This window comes from Meles meles, chromosome 5, assembly GCF_922984935.1.
Source record: "Meles meles chromosome 5, mMelMel3.1 paternal haplotype, whole genome shotgun sequence".
Taxonomy (NCBI): domain Eukaryota; kingdom Metazoa; phylum Chordata; class Mammalia; order Carnivora; family Mustelidae; genus Meles; species Meles meles.
The window spans coordinates 123,821,709-123,847,665 of record NC_060070.1 but is presented as its reverse complement, the minus strand read 5'-3'; the positions used below and the strand labels follow the sequence as shown (position 1 = coordinate 123,847,665).

The following is a 25,957-nucleotide window of genomic DNA, read 5'->3' as shown; positions in this document are numbered from 1 at the left end:
ACATGTCCCAAATCAGGGGAGTGGAGAATCTAGGGTCAAGGGACCAACATAGGCGGGTTCAGAGAGGCAGTGTGCATATACTAGGCAAATACCACTGATTTGGGTTCCTGATAATTTCTGGTCACTGGGTACATATGAGAGAGCAGTTTGAGTAGAGTAGGGAATGGGAACATATTTTAAAGCTTTAAAATTTTTTTTAAAAAGGGTTAAGAAATAGTGGGTTTGAAAGAGAGACAGAGACACATCCCTGACTATACTTATTTAAGGGGGGGGTAGTGAGTAGGTGGTGAGGAAGTGGAAACAATGTGCAAATGAGAATTCTTTTTTCAAGCTGTTTGGTGAGCAAAACATATAAAATCTAAAAAGTCCAAAGGAGAGCCCAAGACTTCCATACTCCGTCCCATCCTCCTCCCGTGTCTCCTGTCTCAGCACATGGCTTTCCTTCTAGATCATAAACCCCGTGAGGTCAGTGTTCACATCCGTTGTTTTAGCAGATGTCTTGTGGCATCCTGCAGACGCACTTTGTATGAATGCACGAATTCAGTATAGAACTCTGGCCTGCAGGTGTACAGCTGAAGATATCAAGTCCACTGCTTATGCGCTGCCCCACCCCCACCAGAGGCCTCCTGGTTGACTTCAGGGTGGGAGAGGGCAACTACATCCAGCTGAACTTTGAGAGCCTAGTGACCTCCTCCCTGGGGCTCTGCTCTGATTTGAATGTTTGTGGTCCCTCCAAAACTTGTGTGTTGAAATCCCACTGCACAAGTTGATGGTATTAGGAGGTGGGGTCTTTGGGAGGTGCTTGGATCAAGAGGGTGGCACTTTCAGGAACAGGATTAGTGTTCTTATAAAAGAAACCCTATAACGCTCCCTTGCCCCTTCGAACAAGTAAGGATACAGTGACAAGTCTGTAACTCAGAAGAGGGCTCTCACCTTACTATGCTATGCTCAGACTTGCAGCCTCCAGAACTGTGAGAAATAAATTTCTGCTGCTTTTAAGCCACCCAGTCAATAATATTGGATAACCTCCCATAGCACTCTGCTCCCTTCACCTATACAGGTACAACAAACCATGTAGGGCTCCAACCTAGGCTGTTTGCCACCCTCTGGCCTGAAGGCAGGAACAGCTGCAGGCAGTTGGCATGTTTTCCCTGTCACCCGATCCCTGACCAACTTCATCAGAATAGTCTGTCCTGTTCTCCTGATTTCCTGGAGTTGTGGGGATAGATAGTTGGGTCTACTTGTAAATCCTCTCTCTTCAAAGCCCTAAGCCCAGTCTAGTAGGAAGTGGAAAATGTATGCTAGGGAAAGAAATCCCCACCAAGAATGGACCTCATACCAGAGCTCCCTGGTGGGATTCCTAAGGAGACGTCCCCCTGCCCCCAGCCCCCATAGTTGTCCCTTTCCGGTGTCTTGGAGACCTGTTCCACTTTTGTCTGTCAGTTTTATCTTTCTTTCCCTTGGAAGGGAAGCTAAGGGGAGGTAAAAGGGGCAAACAAAAGAGGAGGGTCTTTGCAAGGCTGCAGTCTTCGGAATTGCGGGTGATAAATCCACTTAGTCTCTTTAATATTCTTTCAGAAATTCACACACACACTCACACACAAATCAGAACAAGGGGGTACTACCGAGGGGAGCGGGGAGCAGACTGGCTCCTCCGGACGTTGGGAAGCCTGTACCCTGGGTTACCTTCTGCCCAGCTGCCCACTGGTTGGGATAGGTGGAAGGGAATATTTACAGAGAACGGGGACTTTCGTCATCTCGGGTGAAAGGTCCTAAACTGGGAACCTCCCAAATCTCATTCCAAAAATACCAAAAGTAGAGGTGCTGGGATTAGCAAGAAAATAGCAAGAGACCGGGGTGGAGGAGACAAAACTGTACTACCAAAAGATGAGAGAGAGTGGGGGCGTGGCTACCCCGGGCTAGGCCCCAGCGCCAAGAGAAGGGGGAAGAGTCTGTCGGTCTGCGTTGGGGGGGCAGGGGGAGGAGACCCAGCGCCACAACCCAATCACTGGACTGAATCACCCCGCGGGGACGGAAAAGAAGGCGGAGCCTGCCGACCTGGAGGCGGGGTTTTGTCAGAGCCGGGGCGGAGCCTATAGAGGAGGCGGGGCTTTGGGGACCTGTCTCCGGCTGGGGAGCGGAGACCGAGGGAGCTGGGCTGGGGCGCTGCATTTGGAGGCGGGGGACTGGAGTGACTGAGGGCCGGGCATCTGGCGGGGATCCCGGGAAGTGGCATTTCTGGGGGTGGGTTTTTTCCCGGGGTTCCTGAGGAACTGGATTCGGAGCATGCCCTCAAGGCGGGAAGTTCCGTGGAGGCCGAGTTTAGGTTGTATCGAAATTTGGTGGCCCCAGAGGCAGGTGCGTGCGGGGCACCCACTGGATTCGCGGCGTGGCCGCAGAACGCGCTTGGGAAGTTGAGGGGCGCGGGGTGGGGCCGGGCCGGGTGAGCCCTTACGGATCCCAGTAGTTCTCGTGGTGCTGCGCGGCGATGATGATGACTACGGTGAGGATAGTACAGAGCACCATGGCTGCAATGCCCACCGCCAGGGAGATGAAGGAGAAGTTCCGGGCCTCGCGTGAAGCGATCTCTGCAGACACCATGTCTCCGCGGGCCAAGGCCGTGCGTACCTGCGGGGGAAGGGCAGAAGGAAGAGGATCAGAGCTGCTGTTCCTTCTGAGATGCTCCCCTGAACATCCCGCACTCCGTTAGAATAGGAAAACCCGAGTGAGGCCGCCTTTCTCAGACGCCGCCCTCCACTCCCCTTCCACCTGCACTGCCTTGAAGATGGCGATGATGCCTGTAGGCCAGAAGCAGCAGATGGTGGTCAGCACCGCGATGGGCATGTAGTCGTGCGGCGGGCGCCTCGGCTCCAGCAGGGCCAACCCTGGGCCCTGGGGCGGTGGAGGGAGCGTGGAGGTTACTCCTGTTCCCCCTGGGGTCCCGCCTGCATAGGGCTGTGGAAGGAAGGTTGCAGGGAGAGGACAGGACGTCATTCTCATCCTCTCCCAGCCCACCAACATTCTGCGTCTGGCAGAGTGGCTTTTAAAGCACCATTCTTGGACGTTGATTCTCAAAAGAACTTATCCACTACCCTTCCATGACACCCATAAGTTCCTGTAGGTTCCTCTCTTTTCCTCATTGCTGTGATTGCCCTATGTTCTTAGCGGTCTCCACACTCCCTCCTCCTAAGGTATGGCCATACCAGTGCTGTCCTGGCTCACTCCAGGCCTTGTTTCTTCTCCCCAAATATCTGCCTGGCCTTCCCTACTCAGTCAGTTCCAGGTTTCTTTTCCCTTCTCCTCCTTGGTCCTCGGATTCCATTTCTTCTCTCCCTCTCTCCTTTCCCTCTTTCAAACCTCCTCTGGACTTCTGTGCTCCGTTCCCCTTCCCAGACCCTGATCTCTGACCCCAACTGACTGCCAGACACCGCCCCCCCCCCCCCGCCCCCACCTACATCACACACACACACATTCCCAAGGCTTTCCTCAGTCCCTCCTCTCTCTAGGCCTTGTCCCAGGAACCTGCCCCGTCCCCTGGCCCTGTTTCTCTATCCCACCAGCCCCCGCCCCCCCTCCCCCTGCAATGTGTCCCCACCCCTTCCTCCCGGGCCCCTGTCCACCCTGTACTCACCGTGCCCACCGGGTAGACCGGCACATAGGCAGTGCAAGGCTGCAGCTGTAAGGGGTAGCCAGGGGCTACGTAGCCCCCCAGTGGCAGCGTGCCTACCGCCCCCGTGTGCGTGGGCACCACGAAGCCCGGAGTCTGGGCGGTATGAGAGGGCGCCGGCGGGGGCGGAGCGGCGGCGGCTGGCGGCGGCGGGGGCAGTGGGCCCTCGAAGCGAGTCTCCTGCAGGTAAGGGTCGGGTGGCATGCGGGGCAAGGTAGCGCAGCCGGGTGGGGGCGCCCCGGCGGCCGGGCCGGGCGGGGCGTGGTGTGGTGGCCGGGGCAGAGTGGCGGAAGATGAGGGACCGCGCTGACCAGTGGCCGCGGAAGAAGCCAGGCCGCCTGCCCCTAAGCGCGGGAGGGTGGCAGTCCCGGACTGGTGGTAGTGGTGGTGGTGGTGGTGGTGAGAGGAGGGGGCTGCCTGTGGGGGTGGGGCGGGGGGTTCGGCTGGGGGCTGGGGGGCATTATAGGGTGGTGGAGAGGTGTGAGGGACTGAGTCTGAGAGGCCTGGGGGTGGTGAGCGGAGGAGAGGGTATGGGACAGAGGCAAGACAGGCAAAGAAGAGATAAGGAAGGAGATACGGAGGAGACACAGAGGGCCAGGGACAGAGAAAGATAATGGGAGAGACAGAGGAGATGGGTGAGAAGGCATCTCTTGGTCTTGGGGCAGGAAAGGGATTGGATCTAGGCCATCTCCCCCCCCCCCCTTCTTTTTTTCAATCTGATTTTGAGGTCGCAACTCTCCTCCACTCTTCTCTGTCTTCAGTAATGTGCCCAGAGCTTTCACTTGCCACCAAAGCTATGGCTGCCTTAGACTTGCCCATCTGAGCTAGTCCTGTGTGTGCACATGTGTAGACATGCAACACAGTGTTAACATGTGCTTAATTCAACAGTTGTATAAACACATGGAGGAAGACATATTCCACTCTGCCTTCTTGCCCTGGGGAGGGGTGCCCTAGCCTCTCTGGGAATTCCAGTACCTCTTTTAGGGCAGATAAAGAAGGGTCTTCTGGATTTTACTCCCCTAACAACCTCCATCTGATCATATCTTTATATATCTCCATTGGATGTCCCCATGCAAGCCAGTGTCATCTGTCCATCTGTCACTCCCAAAGCTGCTGTCCCTGCAGTACCTGGCTGATGCTAGGCCACTCTTCTACTTCCCTCACCCTTTCAACCTGTCCCCTTTCCATGTTGTTGGCAAGGGGACAAGGCTGAGATTGGAGGGAGGAAAGGAAGAGAAGGGATATAGAAGGAGAAGGGGGATGGGGGATTGAGAGCTGGACAGAAGGGGAATGAAACAGAATCACTCCCCCCACCCAGGGAGGGGTAAGGGAGGTAGGGGGTTGGGGCCAAGGATGGTGGGGGGGGAAGAGTCTGGAGATGGTGGAAAGGGCAGGTTTTGTTGTTTTTTTACCTGACTTTTCCGATGACATGCCTGTGATCTCACTGGGACAGGGTCCCTGTAGCGGGAGTGGAGTCCCTGGCTGGCGTCGGAGTCTCAGTGTGCAGATTGCGCAGCCGGCAGCGGCACAGAGATGGAGAGATGAAGACAGCGGCGGGGGGCGGAGGGAGAGCAGGGAGGGGGGGGAGCTTAAAGGGACCGAGGAGAGGGAGGGGGAGAGTTTCCGAGGTACCCTCACTCCATCTCTCCTCCTCTCACCCTGGCATTCAAGCCCCCAGTTTGGGCTCCCTTGGAGTTGTCATGGAAACAGGGAGGCAAGCAAGACCAGGCAAGGCGGGTGGGACTAAGGGAAGGAAGGAGGGAGGGAGAACTTTCTAGAGTCTTCCCCTCTAAGACTGGCTGTAGTGATTATATTGTGGGAGGAAGTGAGCAGGTGCTCAGTGGATTCAGTACCCCAGTCCCCACCAGATCTCCTTCACCCTAGTCAGGGGCCCCCCTCCTCAGCTTCCCTCAGAGTCTGTACAAGTTCTCAGGATCTTCCTCCAATTCCTTAGCTCTACTTTCCCCCACTTTAGGAAACGTAACTGTATATGAGAGAGAACTGCAGAGTTGAGACCTGCGATGGCTTGAAGAGTTCCCAGGGTTATGGCCTGGGGTGAACTGCAGGTAAAGTGGGGGGTTTGGGTCTGCAGTGGTTCAGCAGCCGTTGGGCCTGTGGCTGGGGGAGTGAGTGCTGGCAGACAGAGAGGAAGCTGGGGGGATGCAGAGACACCTTTTTCTCTGGAGTGAAGGAGCTCAGCACTTTGGGAGGAGGGGATGGATCAGCTCATTTCTGGCAACTCCATTTTGGGAATATGTGTTGGTCTTCCTTTCCCCCTTCGATAATTGGGCTTCTTAGAGTTTCTGGGCACATCGGTGTTCAGATCCCACCCACCCACCACCCCTGCCAAGACGCAAAGCCACCTCCTGAATCGACAGGAGTGTGTGTGGTGGGGGGCAGGGGGAGGTTGGAGCACAGCTGTAATTGCAGGCTTTTATTTCTTCATTGTATCTTGTGAGCGCTTAAACGGGGAGGGAAGGTGAAGGTAGGCAGTCTACCGGGATTTACAGGACTTGGGCTTTTTGCAAAAGCACAGTGGGGGAATCATTAACCCTCCCCTGCCTCCACATTCAGATTAGTATTCCCCATCCCCCCATTCCCCCCCCCCCCCCCCCCCCCCCCCCCCCCCCCCCGGCAGTCACCTTCTCCCACTGTGTCCCTCCCCTCCGCGTCCAAGCCGTGGCTACAGAGCTGAAGCCCTCGCTTGGACCAGTCCCAGGCTCCTGACATTTAGGTCACGGCCCCGAACTGGTCGTTCTGGTTTCGCGTTCGCGTTCGCCTGAGCTCCTAAACCCCTACCGCCACCCCGTCCTCACATCACACACCTCTCGGCACACAACAGTTTTATTGAGAAACTTTAGACTTGCAAAGACCTTGTGACTAGAGGGAGGGACTAAGACAAGCTTCGAAATCCTTTTTCCTCAAGGGGAACGCTTTTAAATGCTAAGTAAAAGCCCACCTAGGTATCGGGAAGGGGTCGCGGGCGGAGGTGCGGGACACCTGGAGCGCGGAAGTCCGGATGCGGTGCGAGGGTCTGCGTCGCAACCCGCCCACAAGAGCTCCCAGCCATGGGCAGATTGTGGGGGGTCCCTCAAGTTAAAAGTCTGGTGGAAACCACGCGGGCGTGAGTCAGCGCTGCCCCAGGGGCCCTCCGCCCCTTGGAGGTGGGTCGTATACCGGGAGCCGAGTAGAGTAGGCCGGGAGAAACTGGGCCAGGCAGCACTTTTAGCTCAAGGGGCCTCGAGGACTCTTCGCGTCCCTGGAGACAAGGGCACTACACGCACTTCATAATGAAGAGTTGTAAGGCGCTGACCTGGGGCCGGCGGCTGGCGGGTAGGGGTGGGGAGGGGTCCGCCTGGGCTGGCTTCAGCCCGGATCCGGCGTAGGTCGAAATGCGGAGGACTGCCTTTCCCCAGTCTATTCCCCAGCGCCCTCTCCCGCACCCCCACCCTGGGGGAAGGAGAACTTCATGTTCCGCAGCGGAGCAGGACGCCTGAATTGGGAAGTGGGGCGAATCAAGGCAGGAAATCGGACCCTCGGCTCGCTGGTGCAGCAGGGCCTGGACCGGCCTTCTCTAGATTCCCAGAATATGTTTGCCGCTTCTTCCTCTCCCCACGGGCCTAAATGGATCGGCCTGCCTGCTTCCTCCCCCGCTCCCGGAATGCAGTGGAATGTTCCATTGCCCCTCCGGTCCGGGCTTGCGTTTCAGGGGACGCCGGCACGGTTGCCAGGGAAAGCCCCGGACGTGACGGCGAAGCGCGACCCCTAGCAGCCTCCCCTCTCCCATCCGTCATTCCCCGGCGCGCGCTGTCCTTACACCCTTCCCCCCACCCCGCGGGTTCCAGTCTAGTGAGAAGTAAACAGCAGGCGGAACCAGGCTCACGGACCTAGGCCAGGTGGGAGCTTGCATTCTCCAGGAGCCTGCACTGCTGCTCAGGGGTCTTTCTTGCAAAAGCCAGGGTCGTGCATGGCTGACATGATGCATTAGGAGAATCCTGGGCCTGGGACTGAGTACCGGCTGAGTTGGGGGCGGGGTTTCGGGTGTGCGTTGGTGCGTGTAGGGGGGTGTGTTTCCCTACAGTCCTGAAGTAAGTTCAAAGTAGGCTATTTTGTGACCTGGACCTAGTGTGAGCACGGTCGGGGGGGATCTTGATTGCCGGGCGTCTGCTCCGAGGGGAGAGCGTGTTGTCATCTCTCTCACAGGCCCTCATCGCCCCCTTCTCAGGCGGGAGCATGCTGGGCCTCAGAGGGCTGCGGCTCCCCCCGGCGGGGATCCTGCTCCTGTTGCAGTTCCTGCCGCCGCTGCTGCTGCCAGCAGCCCCTGCGCCCCATCGCGCTTCCTACAAACCGGTCATCGTGGTGCACGGGCTCTTTGACAGCTCATACAGCTTCCGCCACCTGCTGGAATACATCAACGAGGTCTGGCAGGGGACACTCGGTTGTGGGGCGCTGGAGGCGTCTGTAGTGACGGGGGAAGGAGAATGGGGAACTGAAAGCTGCGCTTCCGGGTCTGCTCAGTTCCTAGAGGAGCTGGTGCTGGCGTTGGGAGAGTCGGAGGATGAGATCCCCGGTTCTCATTGCAGGGCACCATAGGCATGTGGACGCTGGCCAGGGGGCGGTGTGGAGGGGTTTCATAGTCCATCCCCTGTTGCAGCATTGCCCCCTTCCCACAGACACACCCTGGGACTGTGGTGACAGTGCTCGATCTCTTCGATGGAAGAGAGAGCTTGCGACCCTTGTGGGAACAGGTGCAAGGGTTCGGAGAGGCTGTGGCCCCCATCATGGCAGAGGCCCCTGAAGGGGTGCATCTCATCTGCTACTCGCAGGGTAGGCGCCCGCCCCCTCCCAACTTCTAAGCCCTATCTGAGGCTTGATCCTTACCTGAGGGACACTTCCTGGTGTCCGCTTTTCTGAGTCTGGTTGTTCTAGCCAGAGCCCTAGTACATGAGCCCTACTTTTCTGACTTCCCGCAGCACCTGGGTCTTATCTCTGTGTCCTCAGTGGGAGGGAGGCTCCCTGTGCTGCTGCCCCGTTTTGCCATTACCCGTGGTTCTTGGACATAAGGGATAATGGGAGAGTAAAAAGCACCCTACAGGTAGAGTTGGGAGACCTAGCAGCTAATTCCGGCTCTGTTACTTTCACGATGTATAACTTTTTGCCACAAGGTGTGCCTGCTTTCTCTGGGCTTCAGTCTTCTTATGGACACGCTGGGGGCGGGGGGCATGTGGGGAGGCTGTTGGCCTGGCTGTCCCTAAGTCCCAGCCTCATGTGGCATTCTGCCTCCAGGGGGCCTGGTGTGCCGGGCACTGCTCTCCGTCATGGAGGAGCACAACGTGGATTCTTTCATCTCTCTCTCCTCTCCACAAATGGGACAGTATGGAGGTGAGTGGGGATGGTGGGCTCCAGAGAGGGCCCTGAGTTTTGGGGACACAGAAGTTTGGGGCCACTGGACTCTGCTGTTCTCTTGCCAGATACGAACTATTTGAAGTGGCTTTTCCCTACCTCCATGAGGTCTAACCTCTACCGGATCTGCTACAGCCCCTGGGGCCAGGAATTCTCCATCTGCAACTACTGGCACGGTGAATAGGGGATGCCAAACTGGGGTCTGCATGGAGGGGTATCCTGGGGGGGGTAGGGTCTGCTGCTCCCCCTTGTACCATAACCAACAGCGATGCTGAAGATAACTTCAGCGATGCTGAAGATAACTGTGTGACTAGGCACTATTGAGAACACTTTCTGTGTATTACATTACTGCTTCAGAGTTAGTCTGGGGCAGGGGTCAGTAAACTTTTTCTCTAAAGGGCCAGATAGTAAATATTTGGTTGTGACTGTTTTCCATATCTGTAAAATAATAATATAGTATCTACCCTATAGGGGGTTGTAAAGATGAAAGAAATTAACATGTAATATACATAATACACTTTGAACCTGACATCCTAGGTGCTGGATAAAGGTGTTTGCTCTCTTGTTCACAATTACTGTTATTGCTACTCTTAGTAGTCACCTTGTCTATCATTGTAGTCCCCTGATTGGCCTTCCAGCCTCTGGTCTTGCCTCTTTTCCCTGCTTCTCTGACTGTCTTTCTAACTGCTCTTTGTACCTAGACCCCCACCACGACGACTTGTATCTCAATGCCAGCAGCTTCCTGGCCCTGATTAATGGGGAAAGAGATCATCCCAATGCCACCGGTGAGACCCTAGGCTCCCACCTGGGTCCTGTTTTCTGCCTCTCTGACCCCCTATGTTTGCCTCTCCAACAGGGTCTGACCCCTGTGACTGACACAAGCTCTTTTCTTCCCACTCTTCAGCATGGAGGAAGAACTTTCTTCGTGTGGGCCGTCTGGTGCTGATTGGGGGCCCTGATGATGGTGTTATTACCCCCTGGCAGTCTAGGTAATAAGGGACTGTGAGGCCTGAAGATTGGCTAAGGACATTCCCCAATCCCCAATAATACTTATCTTGGGCCTGTATGCCCCACCCTCCACATATCCTGTCACTGGAGACCAAAACGTGGGAATCATCATCCCTCAACTCCTTGTATCCAGCCATTCGCTACGTCCTCCAGACTCTGCTTCCTCTACATCCCTAAACCCCTGCCTTATAAAAACTTTTAGTTTTCAGATAATTGCAGATTCATAGAAAGCTGCAAAGATAGTGTAGAGAGGTCCTGGGTATGTATCCTTCACCTGGTTCCCCCAACGATTGCATCCTATGTAACTCTAGGGCAGTATCAAAACCAGGAAATTGTCATTGGTAGGATGTGTATAGTTCCATGCCATTCTGTGTTTCCTCCCACCTGTTTTACATACCTGGACTTCCGTAATAGCCTTCAGCCCCGTCCCCTCCATCCTGTGCCTCAGGAAAATTCCATTGTGCTATGTATGGGCCTCTGTTGCAGACTATCATGAGTGATCTAAAATGTCACCTAAGCAACTTTAGTCCTTAATGGGTATTTATTGAGCACTGTATGTATGCCCAGGCACTGTTCTGGGCCATTGGGATGCAGGGGTAAATGAAAGAGAAGTCCCTGCTATTACGTAGCTTACGATCTGGTAGTGTAGGAGACATAGTAAATGCTAAGTATATATGTCAGGTGGTAATAAGACAAGGCAGGGGAAGGGATTAGAAGATAACTGGAGCCTGTGTCAGATGATGGCCAGACAGGTCTTGGAAGAGTTGCCATTTGAGTAGAAACTTGAAGTCTTGAAGTGAAGGAAGGAGCTGTGCAACAATCTTGGCGGGGGTGGGGTGGGGGTGGTGGGGGGTGGGTGGTGGGGGGTGGGTGGTGGATGGGTGGGGAATGACTCAGGGAAAGGAGTAGCATCTACAGAGGTCCTGGGGCTGGTGTGAGGAATAAGGAGGCCAGTGTGGTTAGAGTGCAGGGAGTTGGGGAGGGCAGGAGAAGAGATAAAAGGGGTAGTAGGGATCCAGGGATGTTTAGCCTTTGTAGGGCAGTCAGGCCTTGGTTTTTTTTTTTCCCCCTAAAATATACATAACGTAAAAGTTACCGTTTTAAGTGTACACTTCAGTGGCATTAAGCACATTGACATTCTTGTGTAACCATCACCACCATCCATCTCTAAAACTTTTTTTTCCCCAAACTGTAACTCCATAGCCATTAAACATTAACTCCCCATCCCTGCTTCCCCCCACCCCCAACCCCAGCTCTTGCCAACCGTGGCCCTTGATTTTTTATTTTGAGTGAGATGGGAAGGCCTTGGAGGGTTTTAAGTGAAGGAGTCATGGGCCTCCCATAGGATGGGATTTGTTTTATCTCATTTTACCTCCACAACCCTGTGAAGATAGTAATAGCTCACAATTACATGGCATGTTTTATATGTTAAGGCACTATTCCAAGTACTTCTCAAATAAACCTTATTTAATCCTTATAGAGTCAGTAACTTGTGAAGTCAGGCTATCTGACTTAACCATGGGGTTTCACTTCCTCTCTGCAAAGGAAGTATTCTTATATGGGACAAAGAGAATAATACGCTCAGCCACACACGCTTGGGAGTGTGCGGCAGAGCTGGAGTTCAAACCCAGGTCTGTGTGCCCCTGCTGCTCTCCTACACCTGGTGAAATGTATGGCCTCCTGGCCTCCAGCCGAGCTCAGCATGGCCTCCTGGCCTCCAGCCTGGGTCAGCATGGCCTCTCGGCCTCCAGCCCAGCTCCCCCCAGCACCCAGCTGGGCCTCACTTCTGTACCTTGGCTCCTGCTCTTCATTTGTCTGGGGAACAGCCTTCCCTAGGGGAGAGTCCTCACTGGGAAGCCTCTGTTGGTGCTCTAGAACCAGGCGAGTGGCCTCTCTTTGCTCCCATAGCCTATTGGACTTAATACCATTAGCCTTCGTTTGTCATGGCCAGTGACCATTCATGGCCCACGCCAATTAAATACTACTTCTGAGAATTTTAAGACCTTTTTATCCTTTATATTTGGGAATAATTGCATACTTAATAAGTTACCAAAATATTACAAAAGCAATCTTAATGTATTCTTCATTTAGGTTTTCTAAATGTTAACATTTTACCATGTTTCTGCCCTCCTCTGTTCTCTCTACAGATACAGGGTATAGGTGTGTTTGTGAACTGTTTGAGAGTAGGTTGTAGACACAAGGTCTCTTTATCCCTAACCCTGCAGTATGTCTGTCTGTTTGCTGTGCACAGGACATTCCTTACGTAGCCACAATACCGTGATCAAAGTCAGGAACTTAACATGGCTAGGCTGATTCAGGCTATAACCTGATTGAATTTTCCAGTTGTCCTTATAGTGGGAAAAAAAAATTCATTGCAAGATCCATCCTGGGATCCTGAGTTGCATTTACTTGCATGGCTCTTTAGTCTCTTTTTTTCTGGATTACTTCCTCAGTCTTTGTCTCTGACATTGAAATTTTTGAGGAGTGTGGTCCAGCCATTTTGTAGACTGTCCCTCAGGGTTTGTCGGCTGTTTTCCTCATGAGTAGGTTCAGGTCACGCATTTTTGATGGGACTCTGCAGAAACCTTGCTGTAGTTTCAGTGTATCACCTCGTGAGGCACATGATACCCAGTTAAGTATTTTGAGTGTCTTGCTGCCATGAGTTCCCAAAGTCCCCTAGCCTACCTTGATTTTCTCCAGCTCTCCTGATAACCTTCTCCTCTGCCCACCCTCAATCTCTTTGTAGTTTCTTTGGTTTCTATGACGCCAATGAGACGGTCTTGGAGATGGAGGAGCAACCGGTGAGCCCCCTGGGATTCTGTTCCCTTCATGCTCTGTCCCACCTCAGTCTGTAGCCCTCCCTGCCACTGATCCCTGAGCGCGGAAGGGTTCACCCTGTGGGGAGAGGGGACCCAGGACACCAGCAGGAACTCATTTTGTTTCTTCATCTGTCTGTCTGCTGTGACCCTTTGCCCACCTTGAAGGTTTATCTGCGGGATTCTTTTGGGTTGAAGACACTCTTGGCCCGGGGAGCCATAGTGAGGTGTCGGATGGCTGGGATCGCCCACACGGCCTGGCACTCCAACCGTACCCTTTATGAGACCTGCATTGAACCCTGGCTCTCCTGAGGATGTTCTCAGAGATCCCCCGGGAACTCCCCAGCCCAGAAACCAAGCGGTGGCCTTGGAAAGCAAATGTCAGGCTCTGATGTGCCTGGGACCACCCCATTGTTCCCACACTGCCCGCACTGACCAGGGCTCCCACGACCCCTTCCTCCTCTTCTCTGTACATGACAAATCCTGGTGTTCCCCCAGCTCATGTCTGGGGTTTGCACCGTGCTCTTTCAGCCTCCCAAGCCCAAGGTTGGGAAGAGAGAAACCAGGTTTTTAACTTGTGGCTGCTCCTGCTGTTGCTGCTGCCGCTGTCGACCCTCCGTCTCTGGCTGTTATGGAAGGAGAACCCAGCCCCTGCCCGCTACAGGGGTCTCCTTCTAGGCCACTCAGGTCATTTTTAGCTTCTCTACTCCCCATGTTCCCTTTTCCTCAGCTCTCCCAACTCCCAGGAAGGACTACGCATGAGAGTGGGGTTCTGAGGCTCCCCTATGGGGACAGTTCCGTTCTTGAAATGTCAGTGTTGGGGAATATCTATGGCCTGTGAGGCCCATCTCAGGTTTGGGGATCCCCCAGTCCCTATGTTCAGTGTTGGGGTACCCCCTGGGAGCCTAGTTTCTTTGAGGCCCCAGCCCCTCTTTTAGCTACCATTGAATGGGTGTTAACCCTGTATTAATGGAAATAAAGTTCCATTTCCTCAGCGTGGCTTGGCTCATTTCCAGGTAAGGGGGACCTGGCTCCCCAAGGAGGGTGGGGATGGAGAGCCTGAGGTCTGGGTGCCCGGATGCCTGGTCTGGGGTGGGACCCCCTTGGTGTTTCCGCTCTCTAAATGCCCATTCTGTGTGGGTTCCTGATTCTCTGTGGGTTCTTTCCTGCAGAGGACAATTCTCTTCCTGTCCCAGCCTAAGCTTGGGGGGCTGAGCCCAGAGCTCCAGTGGTTTGTGCCCCAGCCTCATGGGTGGAATGCGCCTGCCACCCCCAGGCTAGACAAGGGGGCTAAGGGTCAGGGTGGGCATTCGTTGGCGCCCCTTTTCGACCTTTGTAGGCCACAGTTGGGTGAGGGGCTGGACAATGAGCCTCCTCTTCCTTGAAAGAAGGAATTTTGGTGCAGACAATAGGGCCCTGTGTAGTCTTGCATGGGGGGCGGTGGCTGACTCAACCCTGCCCCCCCCCCCCCCCCCCCCCGTGCTAACAAATGTCATCAAGAAACCGGGGGCAATTTCCCCTTAGTGCCCTGGGCTGTCCACCCCCCACCTTGGCCTTTTGTAATGACTTGCCCTCCTTTCTTTCTTCAGCTGTTCTTGCCTCTTCTCCCATGACCTGACCCTGCTTTTCTCTGCCAGTTCTCTCTCCCTGCCCCCCAGTTCTCCCCAAGTCTGTGTTGGGTTGAAGGATGTGGCAAGGACCAGAGGTACTGGTGGTGGTACAGAGCCAGTACCCTCTGCTGATTTGGGAAGTCCAGATATAAGGTCTCAGAGGGTTGGAAAATTTACTTCTAGGGGTCCCTTTGCTGGGGTGGTGGTGAGGGTACTGGGACTTGGACACCACTGAGCAGATCAAGCAGGAACTCTGAAGGCTTGTGGGAGGGGGCAAGAAGGGGAGGATTCTGTCTGGCCTGGCCCCTCCTCTCCTTCCCAGCCTGCCTAACCCGCCCACCAGTCTGAGCTGCTGCTGCTGAGGCTGGTCTGCTTGAAGTCTCCCGGAGAGTGGGAAAGACAGGTGGGGAGACCGTAATGGGAAATAGTCTTAGAATGAGTGTGAGTTGGGGAGAGTTGTGTGAGGGGTGTTGGTGTGGGAGGTAGTAGGGATGTATTTAAGGTACAATTTCTAGGTGCATGGTTTTGGGTGCAGTGTGAGAGGATGTAATGGTGCCTCTCTGAGGCTTCGAAGACAGAAAAAATGTACAAGAGGGCCTGTTACAGATAGGAGGGTCCTCAGGGAGAGTTAACTGTAGTGTAGATGGGGGGGGAGGGAGTGTGTCGGGGTGTGCCCTTGCATGATGCTGCAGGGACCAGGTGTGCTGAACAAAGGGGTCATGTTAAAAGTGACAGTCCTGTGGCTAGTGCAAGTATGTACAGATGGACTTGCTGACTCCCTTAGAGGGCGCCCACAGTCTGCTCTCGGAGGGGCTGGAGCTGGAGTGCTTATAGGAGAGGGAAAGTGCCTCCATTAACCTCTTCTTGGCCCGCAGCCTGCAGAGTTTGGAGTCAAGGAGAACCATGGAGTCCAGGAATGAGCTGTACACTGTCTTCGGTGGACTGTCATTCCTCCTGCTACTGATGTCAGCCCAGGGGGCCAAGGGCGGATCCCTCAAAGAGAGGTGATGACAGAGGGCACAGGGCAGGTGTGAGGTCTTCAGCAAACCTGCTGCGATTGGCACTTCAACCGGGGGGTGGTTCAACACTTCAACAGGAGGCAAAACAATGAAGTTTAGAATGGGGGTGGGTGGGAGGTGAGGCTGTCCTCTAGAGGGAGGGCGGGGCCTCAGTGGAGCCTTGAGGGGAGTGGGTTTCCTGGTCCCTAGGGCCTGGTCCACTCAGTATCTCTCACCTTCCCTGGCCTGGGTGAAGTCAGGGGGTCTGCTCCAAGCAGATGCTGCTGGTCCCCTTCCACTACAACGAGTCCTACAGCCAGCCAGTGTATAAGCCCTACCTGACTGTGTGCAATGGACGGCGCATCTGCAGCACCTACAGGTGAGGGCTGGGGAGCCTGGACCCTGCCGGTCTTTCAGGAACTTCAGGAACCCAGACCAAAGCCCATAAACCAATGTTCAGAGCCAGGCCCGTGTTCTAGGACCATATACCAAGTGGCGTGGAGGGAGGTGAGGAGAGAGGTGCAGCAGACCCACGTTGTGTGCTGCCAGGGCTGGAAGAAGCGACATCCGGGGGCGCTCACCTGTGATGAAGGTGAGACTGGGTATTCCTAGGCCTGGGGACAGAGTGAGCTGGGGGGCTGGAGAGGCGGGCTGTCCTGTTTTGAACCGCCCTTCTGCACCCACAGCCATCTGCGCCAAGCCCTGTCTGAACCAAGGCATCTGCGTCAGGCCAGAGCAGTGCGAGTGCGCCCCAGGCTGGGGTGGGAAGCACTGTCACGTGGGTGAGTGGTCCCTCCCCCCGGCCCCCCCCCAGTGTCAGGACCTCACCACCCTCAAGGCGCCAGCTTGCCCCCACCCTTTAGCCCTCTCTTTCCCTTAACTAGACGTGGATGAATGTAGGACTGGCGTCACCCTCTGCTCGCACCACTGTGTCAACACAGCAGGCAGTTTCACCTGCGGCTGTCCCCAAGGTCTGGTGCTGGGCCAGGACCAGCGCACTTGCGCAGAGGGTGTCCTGGAGCCGCCAACCGGTGCCAGCATCCTCAGCGTGGCGGGTGAGTGAGTAGGAGTATAGGTGGCAGCAAGGGCCCAGGCTCAACTGGGCTGTAGATGACACTGTTTATTTTCAGTTCGGGAAGCTGAACATGACAAGCGTGACTTGAGGCAGGAGATTTGGGAGCTGCGAGGGCGCCTGGAGCGGCTGGAGCAGGTGAGTGGCGGTGTGGGCCAGGCCCTCCCAGCAGGGTGCGCCCCACCCCGCCCCGCCCCCAACACTTGAGGTGTCCCTTCCTTTGCAGTGGGCTGGTCAGGCTGGGGCCTGGGTCCGGGCTGTGCTGCCGATGCCCCCTGAAGAGCTACAGCCGGAAAAGGTGGCAGAGCTATGGGGCCACAGTGACAGGATAGAGTCTCTGAGTGACCAGGTGCTGCTGCTGGAGGAGAGGCTGGGTGCCTGTGAGTCCTCCTGCCCCTCTCTGCTTGAACCCCCATCACCCAGTAGCTGCCCCCAGCTGTCCCAGACACCTTTCTCTTTTCCCCAAGCCCTTCCCCAACACTTAAGTCTCCCCACACTGTCCCTAGATAGCCATACTTTACCCTTTCTGGTACCCTGTCCCCAAATGACTTATTGTTGGGTGAGAGTCTCTCCAGTGCCCTGGCAGCCCCAGAAGTCTGCAGCCAATGTGTCTGCTTGCTTCCCTGTCATTCACCAGGCTCCTGTGAGGACAACAGCCTGGGCCCAGGCCTCAATCGGCGGAAAAGGAACCTCTCCAGAGCCCGGGCCCCCTAATTTATACAGAAACGGGCCCCACTAATTACCTGGGATGGCCAGGTGGTGGTGGTGCAGATAAGATAAGATTATCTGCCACTAAGGAGCAGGGAGTGATGGAAACTTCCAGAGCTGAGGAAGTGGGGAATAATGGATGCCTTGGGCCCACCCGAGTCTTCTGGCTGGGGTAAGGTTGCTTGGGTGAGAACCACTTTAATGCCTTCACAAATGCAGCCAGAAAGTGCCCAGATCTCTCTCTCTCTCTCTCTCAGTCTTTATTCTCGGTTTCTTGCTGTTATCCAGATAATTAATAAAATCCAACCACGCAAAACTGGGTCCCGCCCTCTCCTTTTGCTCCCAGCCCACCTCCCCAGTTTGTGGGCACAGGTCTGGGGTGGGAGTGGTTAATGCCACAGGGAGGAAATGAAAACTGGCTCAGAGAGGGGAAGCCTCAAAAGAAAGAGAAATAAATTAAAAGCCCTCCCAGCCCCTCCAGCCAGGGTTCAGTTCCTTTCCCCAACTCCCCAGGGAGCAGAAGTGAATGCAGCACCTGATGTCTGCCTCTTCCCTTGTATGTGGTTAGAATGGTACAGCAGGGCTGCAGGGGACTGGATTGGGGCCAGGACCACTGAAGAACCGTACCACAGGGCCGGGGGAAGCAGAAATGTGGAGACCAAACTGGCATCTAGGAGTAGGCTCACCCCTGGGCACCTGGATATGGGCAGGATGAGGCCTCTGTGTGAGAAGAGTCCAGCCTCCACTGATAGGAGGCTCCATGGGAGAGAGTGTGAGGGTGTTGAAGAGTGTTCCCAGGATAAGCCAGGAATGTTCCAGGCATTGCTTCCAGCCACAGTGTGGAGTGTGAGGAGTCCACACAAATGGAGAAGTCCACTGAATCCGTGGACTTGTGGGAGGGTATTGTTCCATGGAATGGATGAGTCCACTGGCCAATGTGGGGTAGAGAGGGAGAGAAGATCACAAAGGAAAAATGTCCACTGGGGAAAGGATGCGTGTTCCCACCCTCGTGTAGGTGAGCCACTGGAGATGAGGGGGAGGCAACCGTCCCACACACAAAATGGCACAGGAGGTGGGTGGGGGGTCAGAGTGGAGATTGCACCAAGGCAAGAGAGTCTATGGGAGGTGGGAGCTGGGAAGGGGCAAGGAGTGGTGCTGTGTCCACATTCACTTCAAAAGTTGAAGATTCCAAAGAGGGGAACAGTGGGGAGAGGAGAAACAAGGAAGAGGGCTTGGCCCTGCTTCAGGGCTCACTGGGCTGGTAGGTGTGGGAGGAAGGTGGGGGTAGATGGGAGGGGAGTTCAGAGCCGGGCCTCGCCCACCCCTCCAGACTTCTTCAGATAGTCACCACCGCCCTGGCCATCAGTGGAGATTTCCCGGAAAACGGTGAGCATGGAGTGTCGGACTCTGTCAGCCAGAGCTGGGACGTCATCTGGTGTCAGCCCTTCTGTGGGCACTGGGGGCAGCACCCGTACCTGACATCGCCCTGGGAGGGGGTGAGCACCATCATGGCCTGTCTACCTAGGCCTTTGCCCACAGGTGGGGCACAGTTTCTGAGCTCTCCTGCTACTCCCTCCCCAACTTTTCAGTTTAGTTCTCCCTACCCTGGACAACTGCCCCTCTGCTTGCCAGCTACTTCGTGCTCTGAGACCCTCCTGCACAAAGCCTTCTCCACCCCCCGGGGTCCAGACACCTCAACAGCACCCTTTCAGCCCCCACTGTCTCAGTTTAGCCTTTACTGCCAAGTGTTATTACAGCCTTGCACACACAGACCTATTTCTCCCACTGGACAGTAACAGTCCCTCTTGGAGGGACCAAGCGTTACCCACATAGCAGGGTATGGTGGGTGCTTAATAAATATTTATTGGTTGATGTGTGGTCACACTGGATGATCCTTTGGACATCTCAGTTCTGACACCAACCCATCTTCCTCCCTGGTGGGGACATCCTTCTAGCCTCTCTCATCCATGGCCTTTCTGGCCACCCCCAGCCCCAGGTCTACTCAGGGCCCTCACCCGAAGTGAAGCGGCGCTCCTTCTTGCAATAGAAGTCTTGATAGGAGGACATGACTATGGGGACAATGGGAACCTGGGGAAAGGGAAAAGCAGACAGCCCACAGTTCCTTTCAAGGCCCCATGACAAGCCTCTACCAAGAAAGAAAGGGATGGTGGAAGCTGGGGGCTCCATAGCAGAAGGGCAAGTAGTAATTACCTGGGCTTGTACTGCAAGGTGGAAGGCGCCACGTTTGAAGGGCAGCATGGAGCCATTGTGGTTTCTTGTGCCCTCAGGAAAGACCCAGACCCGCACCTGGGGAAGATAGAGGGTCAAGAAGACATACAAAGAGGGGTCAGAATATGGTTGTGACCCTGTAATGGGACCTCTGAGGCCCCCTGGCCCTGCGTCTCAGCTTATTTACAACTGCTCTGCTCCACAATGCCCCCGGCCCTCCTTTTCCACAGGGGGACTCACATCCTGGGTGAGCAGGGTCTGGGCGACTTCAGACATGACACTGATGGCATCCCCTGTGCGCTTCCGGTCAATGAAGATGACGCCTGCCAGCCAGCATGCCAGCCCAGCAGAGCCAGCCCACAGCAGCTCACGCTTGGCAATGGGCACACAGCGGCCTGGCAGTACCTCCATCATCCCTATGGCAAAAGGTGAAGGGTGAAGGCCAAAGGAGGCAAAGTGTCATGGAAAGCAGGTCTCAGCTACTAAGGACTGGAGATAAAGGGAAAAGGAGGCTGAGGGGAGGGGCCAGGAAGACCTGAGTGGAGGAAGAGGTGATTAAACATATATTAGCCTGTTTGTACGGGGAAGGGGAGAAGGTAGTCAGGGGGCAAAGTTCAGATGCAGGGGAGGTGAGGACCCCTAGAGGAGGAGATTCTGGGGAAGGAAGAAGGGCATGGCTGGGGGAGGTGTGCCCTGAGAAGGATCTCACCAAGCAGGTCGAGTGAGCTCTGGTGGTTGGAGACCACGACGTAGGGCTGTGAGGGAGGGAAGTGGTGAGCCCCACGCACCTCCACTCGGATCCCATACAGGTATTTGATGTGGAGCAGCATCAGGCGCAAGATCCTGTGGGGTCATGGCAAGGGGTTCTAGTAGGAACCACTGATACCCGTCTGCATGCCTCAGTTCCCCCATCCCACCCACTGTCTTTCAGGGCATCTTTGCAGTCTTCTCCCCTTCCCTGTCCCTGGGCGCTCTCTGCTTTCCCTATACACCCAACATCCTCCCCATCCACTGCTAACTTCTGACTCTTAGGTTCTCTCATCACCCCAAATCCCCTGGCCCTCACTTCATGTTCTCGACGTTGCGTCCTCGCACAGCACACACAGGGATGGCGAGCACAGCCAGGAAGAGGATCCAGCCATTGTAGAAGGCCATCTTGAAGAAGTATTTGGCACTGGGGCTGCAGAACCACAGGGCGGGCAGCAGGAAGAACAGCAGCAGGAGCAGCAGCAGCAGCACAGTCCATACCCCTGGCCACAGCTCCATTCTGGCCACCTGCAGGGGACAGGGCAAGGGACAGTGGGCCTGGTCCTGGAGGGGAGTGGGGCGTGTAGGGCACAGAAGGCAGGGTTTGGGGAGCTATGAGGACAAAGGCCAGAGACATAGGATGGGGTCAGGGCTCCAATCAAAACCTGCCCAGGGAAGCTGCTCTACAATGGGGGTGGGGAGGACAGGAGTTCAAGACTGCTCTCCCATCCCTCTCCTGGAAGGCTCCAGAAATATTCACAAGGACAAGAGACATGAGACACGGACATCCACAACTCAGATATATGATAAGAGGACATTAATAACAGCAATAACTAACATCTGTAGTTGGTAAGGTTTTAGGACTAACTGATAAGGTAGCCACCAGCCACATATGGCTGCTGAGCGCTTGAAATGGCCTCGTTTGAACTGAGATGTGCTGGAAGTGTAAAATATACATTAGATTTCAAAGACTTTGAATAAAAATCAGAATGTAAAATATCCCATAATAATCTTTTGTAGTGATTACACTTTGAAATTTTAACCTTTCAGAATACTGGGTTCAATAGAACATACTATTAAAATTAAATCCACCTTGTTACTTTTTCCCTTTCTTCATGTATCTACCATAAAATTAAAAATTACATGTGGCTTGCATTGTATTTCTCTGTTGGATTAGCGCTGAACTACAGACTACGTTAAACCCTTAAATATGAACCACACAATTTACATTTTATAGGAGAGGTTAAATAACTTACCTGAGATGATACAGCTCCTAAGAAGCACTTCCTAGTTTAAATCCAAGCAGCTTGTATTCCCAACACAGTTATGCTGCTGCTCGTATGTACACACATAGGTGTACACACAGCAGATACGGTTAAGGGACAAAACACCCACAGACATTCTCAAGAGCGCACTGGCAAGCATAAAGGCTCTGTCACTAATGCAAACACAAAGACTGACCCGCTCACACCAGAAGGCTAACTTCAAGTCACGCCCAGTAACAGATGAAGGAATGTAGTAAATGCATAACTAGAAAATCCCCTCTCCGCTAAGGCAGCCATCCCCATCCCCCCTTCCCATTCCCAGATAAACCCATGGACATACTAGGAGTAGCTACCATCTATCAATCCTCCCTCCACAGTCAGGCAAACAAATGCTTCTGCCCCCTTCCCCCCTCTTCCTGGGACACTGCAGGCAACCTGGTCAGGCAGATATAATATTTAAGGCCTGGCCAAGTGGGGGAAAAAAAAGGAGGGCAGAGAGTAAAAGACACATCATATCACCTTCTCTGGGAGAGGACAGAGTTCAGGAGGAAGAGGTGTAGGCAGGCACACAGAACCTGCCTTCTAGGCTCTTCCTCCTTCCTCCACTCTGCCCCACTGTTGGGGGCAGGGTCAGAAATCACGAAATGGTGTTACCTGTCACTCCCAGCAAGACTACAGGCACTCCCTTCCAATGACAAGAAGGTCTATGTTCAAAGGTAAGTCCATTGCCAATCAGTGAAGGCTAATAGGCCCTAGAGAAACAGGAAAATCTGCCAACTCTACAGCTGTAGGCTTTGAGCTGTTCTATCCCACTGCCCCTGTTAAGTCTGGACCAGCATTTCTCCCGTGGAGTATTTGCAACGGGATCCTAACTCTGCTTTTCCAATTCGTCATCCACATGGCAATCAGAGATCCTCCTGTGACACAAATCTGAGCATTTCCCTGTCTTGTTTATAGGTCCTTTAGGCAAGTTGACTTCTCTTTCCATCTTTGGCCACACCCCCACAAAAGCTTTTCACTCCAGCTCCACACCACAATCCTTCATGCTTCTGTGCTGTGAACAGGCTGTTCCCTTGGCTGGAATGCCCTTCCGCCTCTTCACTTGCCTCACACAGCTCAGCATCACACTTTGGAAGCCTTCTTGAACCCCACCTGGCCTAAGTTTTCATTACACTTTTATCTTGATCACTGGATCTCAAAGTGTAGAGATGCGTATTTTTGGACCTCTTCCCAGATCTCCCGAATCAGAAATTCTGGGCCTTGGGCCCAACAATCTGTATTTTAACAAGCCCTCCAAGTGAGTCTGGTGTGCACACACGTCTGAGAACCACTGATTTTGACACCACTGTGTATGTAACTGCTCACTGGCATTTCTGTTCCTTTCACAGTCTGTAAGCAGCTTGCGGGTAGGCACTCCCAATACCCGGGACAGAAGGAGGCAGAGAGATAAACAATAAACATAAAGATAAGATAAACAATAAACATCTGCGGAACAGATTATAAGGCTGAGTGCATACCCACACAGCCATAATTAATGACAGAGATGATCAAGAATCAGATAGCTACACTCTTGAGAACTATTAACTGTGAAAATGTAAGTCACCAAGAAAACAATGAACATAAGAAGCCTAACCGTAACCTACTCTGAAATATGCACATACAATATACCATCACATTGAAGGGAAAGTACCAACAATCAAGATGGCGCATCCCATCTCATACAGAAGAGAAACATACAGCATGAGGATTAACATGCCACAGGGGAGAGATGCTGCTGTCATCAAAAAGATGTCAACTGTGCAAAAAGAGTGGGGAACAGATAATGTGCACGGCAGGGCTGACCCCGTAGGATGCACTGAGCTCCATGAAGACAGGCTGTCCATAGCCACTGGAGAGAGAATGTATGTGAAGAGACACAGGCCAGGAAGGTCAGCAAGGTAAGGCATTTGGGGATGGTTTTCTGGGGACATGTAGGCCTGTCGCCATTTTCTCTAATACATGACATCAAGTGACCCTCTCCGGAGCAGAAATGTCCAAGGATTAATAAGCATCACGGAGTGCCAAATGGGTTAATGTGCATATATATGACTCACAAAAATATACTGCCAATAAAATTATGAAATTTATGTACTATGTATAACCAGAAGCACAGATGCTGTGGACATGTCACATCAGCGTAAATATGATAAATACGTAAAGGATCATGCACAGATGTCGTGTGTACTCTGACTAGGAAAACACATGCAGCAAACAGGTCAACCCGATCACAACAGGAGTGCACCCTAGTCAACTAAACCACAGGATCCCACATGTGAGGACTATTGCATACGATAGCATCATGGACATAATACACGAGATATGAACCAAAACAAGGCTTGATCTTTACATGCAGAAGTAAACATGCAAAAGCATAAAATGTGCAAGAAACATGAAACCACATAATGGATGCAATATATAAAAACTCACACACCTGAACAATGTCAAGACTGGACATGAGACATGGACATAAGAGAAGAGAATGGGCAATTCTGATAGAAAATAACACATCGTTTCTCCACAAACCATGGATAGCATAGTGAGAAGCTAGCCGCACATAAGCCATTAAACATGTCAAAGGCACATACTCAATGTAGAAAACATGGCCCCCCACAAAGCATCTGTGTGTCAGTAAAGATCTAGCCCAGTGTGGATGGCCACTGAGAAAGTCCTGTGCCTAGATGGAAACAGAGGTGTCTGAGGGCATTCCTAGGAAGCAAATTCTGCTGGGGGAAGGAGGGCAATAAACCGCCTTCTCCCGGCCACAGCCCCCTAAGAGTCACGTGGGACCAAAGGGCAGGAAAAGGAATTGGGGAAGGTGTCAGGAATTCCCTCTTCAGGACTCTCTATCCACACCCCCAACCCAGATTCACAGGGTCACCGGGTCTCCTCCCTCTCAGGGCCCCTCTCCTTTCCCCAGCAACCCTCTCCCCAGTCCGCCTCCCAGACCCAATCTCTCCCCCATCCCCTCCTCCAAGTCCCTCTCAGCACCCTCCTCCCACTTCCTCCCATCCCTTTCCCGCCCCCACCTCAGTGGGGTGGGGGGCCCGGGGGGCTGGCCCCCTCCCCAGCCAGGCTGCGGCAGCGGTGGTGGCGGGTGGCTGTGTCTCTGCCTCGGTCGGGGTGTCGGTGCCAAGGGGGCCACAGGATTTGGGGGTGTCCTAGCCCCGGCCGATGGAGGGGAGGTGAGAGTGGGAGGCTGGGCCCATTGCGGTAGGAATGGTGGGGGGGGTTGTCCCCCCAGCTCCCTCCCTCCCTCCCTTCCTGCTGTCTCTCTGAGGGCTGGGGCTGCTGTTGCCGCTATCCCCCCCCACCCCTCCCCAACGCCTGCTGGTTTCCGGGGCTGGCCAGGAAGTAGGGGGCGGTGATGGGCGGCCCGTTTTGCCAATCGCCTCCCAGGGACCCAGGCATCTCCTCCCCGCATCGACCAGTCTCCTCTTGGTAGCTCCGCCCCGTGAGAGCTCGGCTGGGCTCGGCCTCCGTCTCTGGCCTTCTCTTTCTGGCTCCAGCTGCATCTTTTTTCCCTCCAACTCCCTTTCAGCACATATGGCTTGTGTGTCCCTTGGTGCTGTATTCCTTCTTTGGCCCATTCCTTCGTCATCAGCTCTCCTCTTCCTGGAAATTTCACTTGGTTTCTTTCATTCTCCTTAACTACCTTATCCGCTGTTTATTCCAACTCCAACTGTTCTCCAAAAACCTCTTTCTTGTCCCCGCATTCAACTCCAGGTATTTTCAAGCACCTACTATATGCCAGTCACTGAGTTCTCCACCCGTCGTCTTCTCTCCAGGGCTCCATCTCCCTGGCCCTCCTCTGGCTGGTCTCGTTGACTTTTGCCCTCCTCCCCCCGTCTCCCATCTCCCCTCAGTCCAGCTCCCTCCTTCAACCCTCTCTCAGGTCTTTAAAGAGAAGGGATACTCTCAGGCCCTCTCCCTGCCCCTGTCTCCCACGCTCTTTATTTAGCCGCAATACTTTTGCTTTTCTAGTTCCTTCCTATCGGTCTCCTTAGTCACTGAAGCTGAGACAGCCCCTCTCCCCAACATATAATCTGGGCGCATCTTTTCCAGTAGAAACTGGGCATTAGGTTGTTTAAAAAAAAAAATGAGAACGCTAGATTACTCTGGGAGGAGCATGCCTCCTTAATTGTGTAGTCCTGTAACTCTTCCCTCTTCAGCCCCTGATCTCTTCTTCCCCACACTTCCATTATCCCTTTACCAGGATCATTCATTCCATCACTCCTCTCCTTGGTTTCCACCTCTTTCTCAGTAACTCTTCTCCTAAACCTATACAAGCATCCTGTACCTTCACCTCCCGCCCCTCCTCTAGGCAACTCCCAGCCTCTCACCTTGCCTCACTTGAGTCACGTGGGACCTCGTATCTGGGTGTGGAACTGCCCTCAG

General features: G+C 54.0%; 3 protein-coding genes across 21 annotated transcripts; 1 reads left to right on the top strand and 2 right to left on the bottom strand.

Annotated features, from left to right (window-relative positions):
* Positions 1-1,535: 1,535 nt before the first annotated feature.
* PRRT1 (proline rich transmembrane protein 1) lies at positions 1,536-5,623 on the bottom strand. The gene is made up of 4 exons (XM_046004275.1): positions 5,080-5,623; positions 3,632-4,170; positions 2,770-2,955; positions 1,536-2,628 (listed from the first exon to the last, which is right to left on the bottom strand). The coding sequence occupies exons 1-4, from the start codon at positions 5,096-5,098 to the stop codon at positions 2,452-2,454; spliced, it is 921 nt and encodes a 306-aa protein (XP_045860231.1). The 5' UTR covers positions 5,099-5,623; the 3' UTR covers positions 1,536-2,451.
* On the top strand, positions 3,759-18,256 carry PPT2 (palmitoyl-protein thioesterase 2). Of its 17 annotated transcripts, XM_046004260.1 has the most exons (11): positions 9,772-9,855; positions 9,975-10,059; positions 12,825-12,879; positions 15,380-15,508; positions 15,759-15,881; positions 15,982-16,094; positions 16,189-16,284; positions 16,387-16,557; positions 16,633-16,712; positions 16,801-16,954; positions 17,212-18,256. In XM_046004260.1, the coding sequence occupies exons 2-11, from the start codon at positions 10,029-10,031 to the stop codon at positions 17,286-17,288; spliced, it is 1,029 nt and encodes a 342-aa protein (XP_045860216.1). In that variant the 5' UTR covers positions 9,772-9,855; positions 9,975-10,028; the 3' UTR covers positions 17,289-18,256. The 17 variants fall into 17 exon arrangements, 15 of the variants coding, with proteins under 15 accessions (XP_045860228.1, XP_045860227.1, XP_045860230.1 ...); XM_046004272.1 differs by lacking the exons at positions 15,380-15,508; positions 15,759-15,881; positions 15,982-16,094; ... (3 more) ...; positions 16,801-16,954; positions 17,212-18,256 and adding exons at positions 3,759-3,853; positions 5,643-5,733; positions 7,893-8,086; ... (2 more) ...; positions 9,139-9,246; positions 13,426-13,889; XR_006818255.1 differs by lacking the exons at positions 15,982-16,094; positions 16,189-16,284; positions 16,387-16,557; ... (1 more) ...; positions 16,801-16,954; positions 17,212-18,256 and adding exons at positions 6,848-6,967; positions 7,893-8,086; positions 8,341-8,494; positions 8,954-9,049; positions 9,139-9,246.
* Positions 17,520-24,876, bottom strand: AGPAT1 (1-acylglycerol-3-phosphate O-acyltransferase 1). Of its 3 annotated transcripts, none has more exons than XM_046004276.1 (7): positions 24,589-24,876; positions 20,578-20,786; positions 20,221-20,354; positions 19,752-19,927; positions 19,494-19,589; positions 19,298-19,370; positions 17,520-18,768 (listed from the first exon to the last, which is right to left on the bottom strand). In XM_046004276.1, the coding sequence occupies exons 2-7, from the start codon at positions 20,775-20,777 to the stop codon at positions 18,584-18,586; spliced, it is 864 nt and encodes a 287-aa protein (XP_045860232.1). In that variant the 5' UTR covers positions 20,778-20,786; positions 24,589-24,876; the 3' UTR covers positions 17,520-18,583. The 3 variants fall into 3 exon arrangements, with proteins under 3 accessions (XP_045860232.1, XP_045860234.1, XP_045860233.1); XM_046004278.1 differs by lacking the exon at positions 24,589-24,876 and adding an exon at positions 21,864-22,109; XM_046004277.1 differs by lacking the exon at positions 24,589-24,876 and adding an exon at positions 21,515-21,783.
* Between the last annotated feature and the right edge of the window lie 1,081 nt (positions 24,877-25,957).

Bases quoted from the DNA above. Each gene is read 5' to 3' on its own strand.
- PRRT1 (XM_046004275.1), bottom strand. The intron at 2,956-3,631 runs GTGAGTACAGGG...TTCCTTCCACAG, and splicing joins CGGTCTACCCGGTGGGCACG to CCCTATGCAGGCGGGACCCC. The intron at 2,629-2,769 runs GTGGAAGGGGAG...CTTCCCCCGCAG, and splicing joins CCATCTTCAAGGCAGTGCAG to GTACGCACGGCCTTGGCCCG.
- PPT2 (XM_046004257.1), top strand. From the start codon at position 10,029: ATGATGGTGTTATTACCCCCTGGCAGTCTAG. The intron at 15,509-15,758 runs GTGATGACAGAG...GCCTGGGTGAAG, and splicing joins GGCGGATCCCTCAAAGAGAG to TCAGGGGGTCTGCTCCAAGC. The intron at 16,558-16,632 runs GTGAGTGAGTAG...GTTTATTTTCAG, and splicing joins CAGCATCCTCAGCGTGGCGG to TTCGGGAAGCTGAACATGAC.
- AGPAT1 (XM_046004276.1), bottom strand. From the start codon at position 20,777: ATGGAGCTGTGGCCAGGGGTATGGACTGTGCTGCTGCTGCTGCTCCTG. The intron at 20,355-20,577 runs GTGAGGGCCAGG...ATGACCCCACAG, and splicing joins CGCAACGTCGAGAACATGAA to GATCTTGCGCCTGATGCTGC. The intron at 19,928-20,220 runs GTGAGATCCTTC...CTTTTGCCATAG, and splicing joins GAGCTCACTCGACCTGCTTG to GGATGATGGAGGTACTGCCA.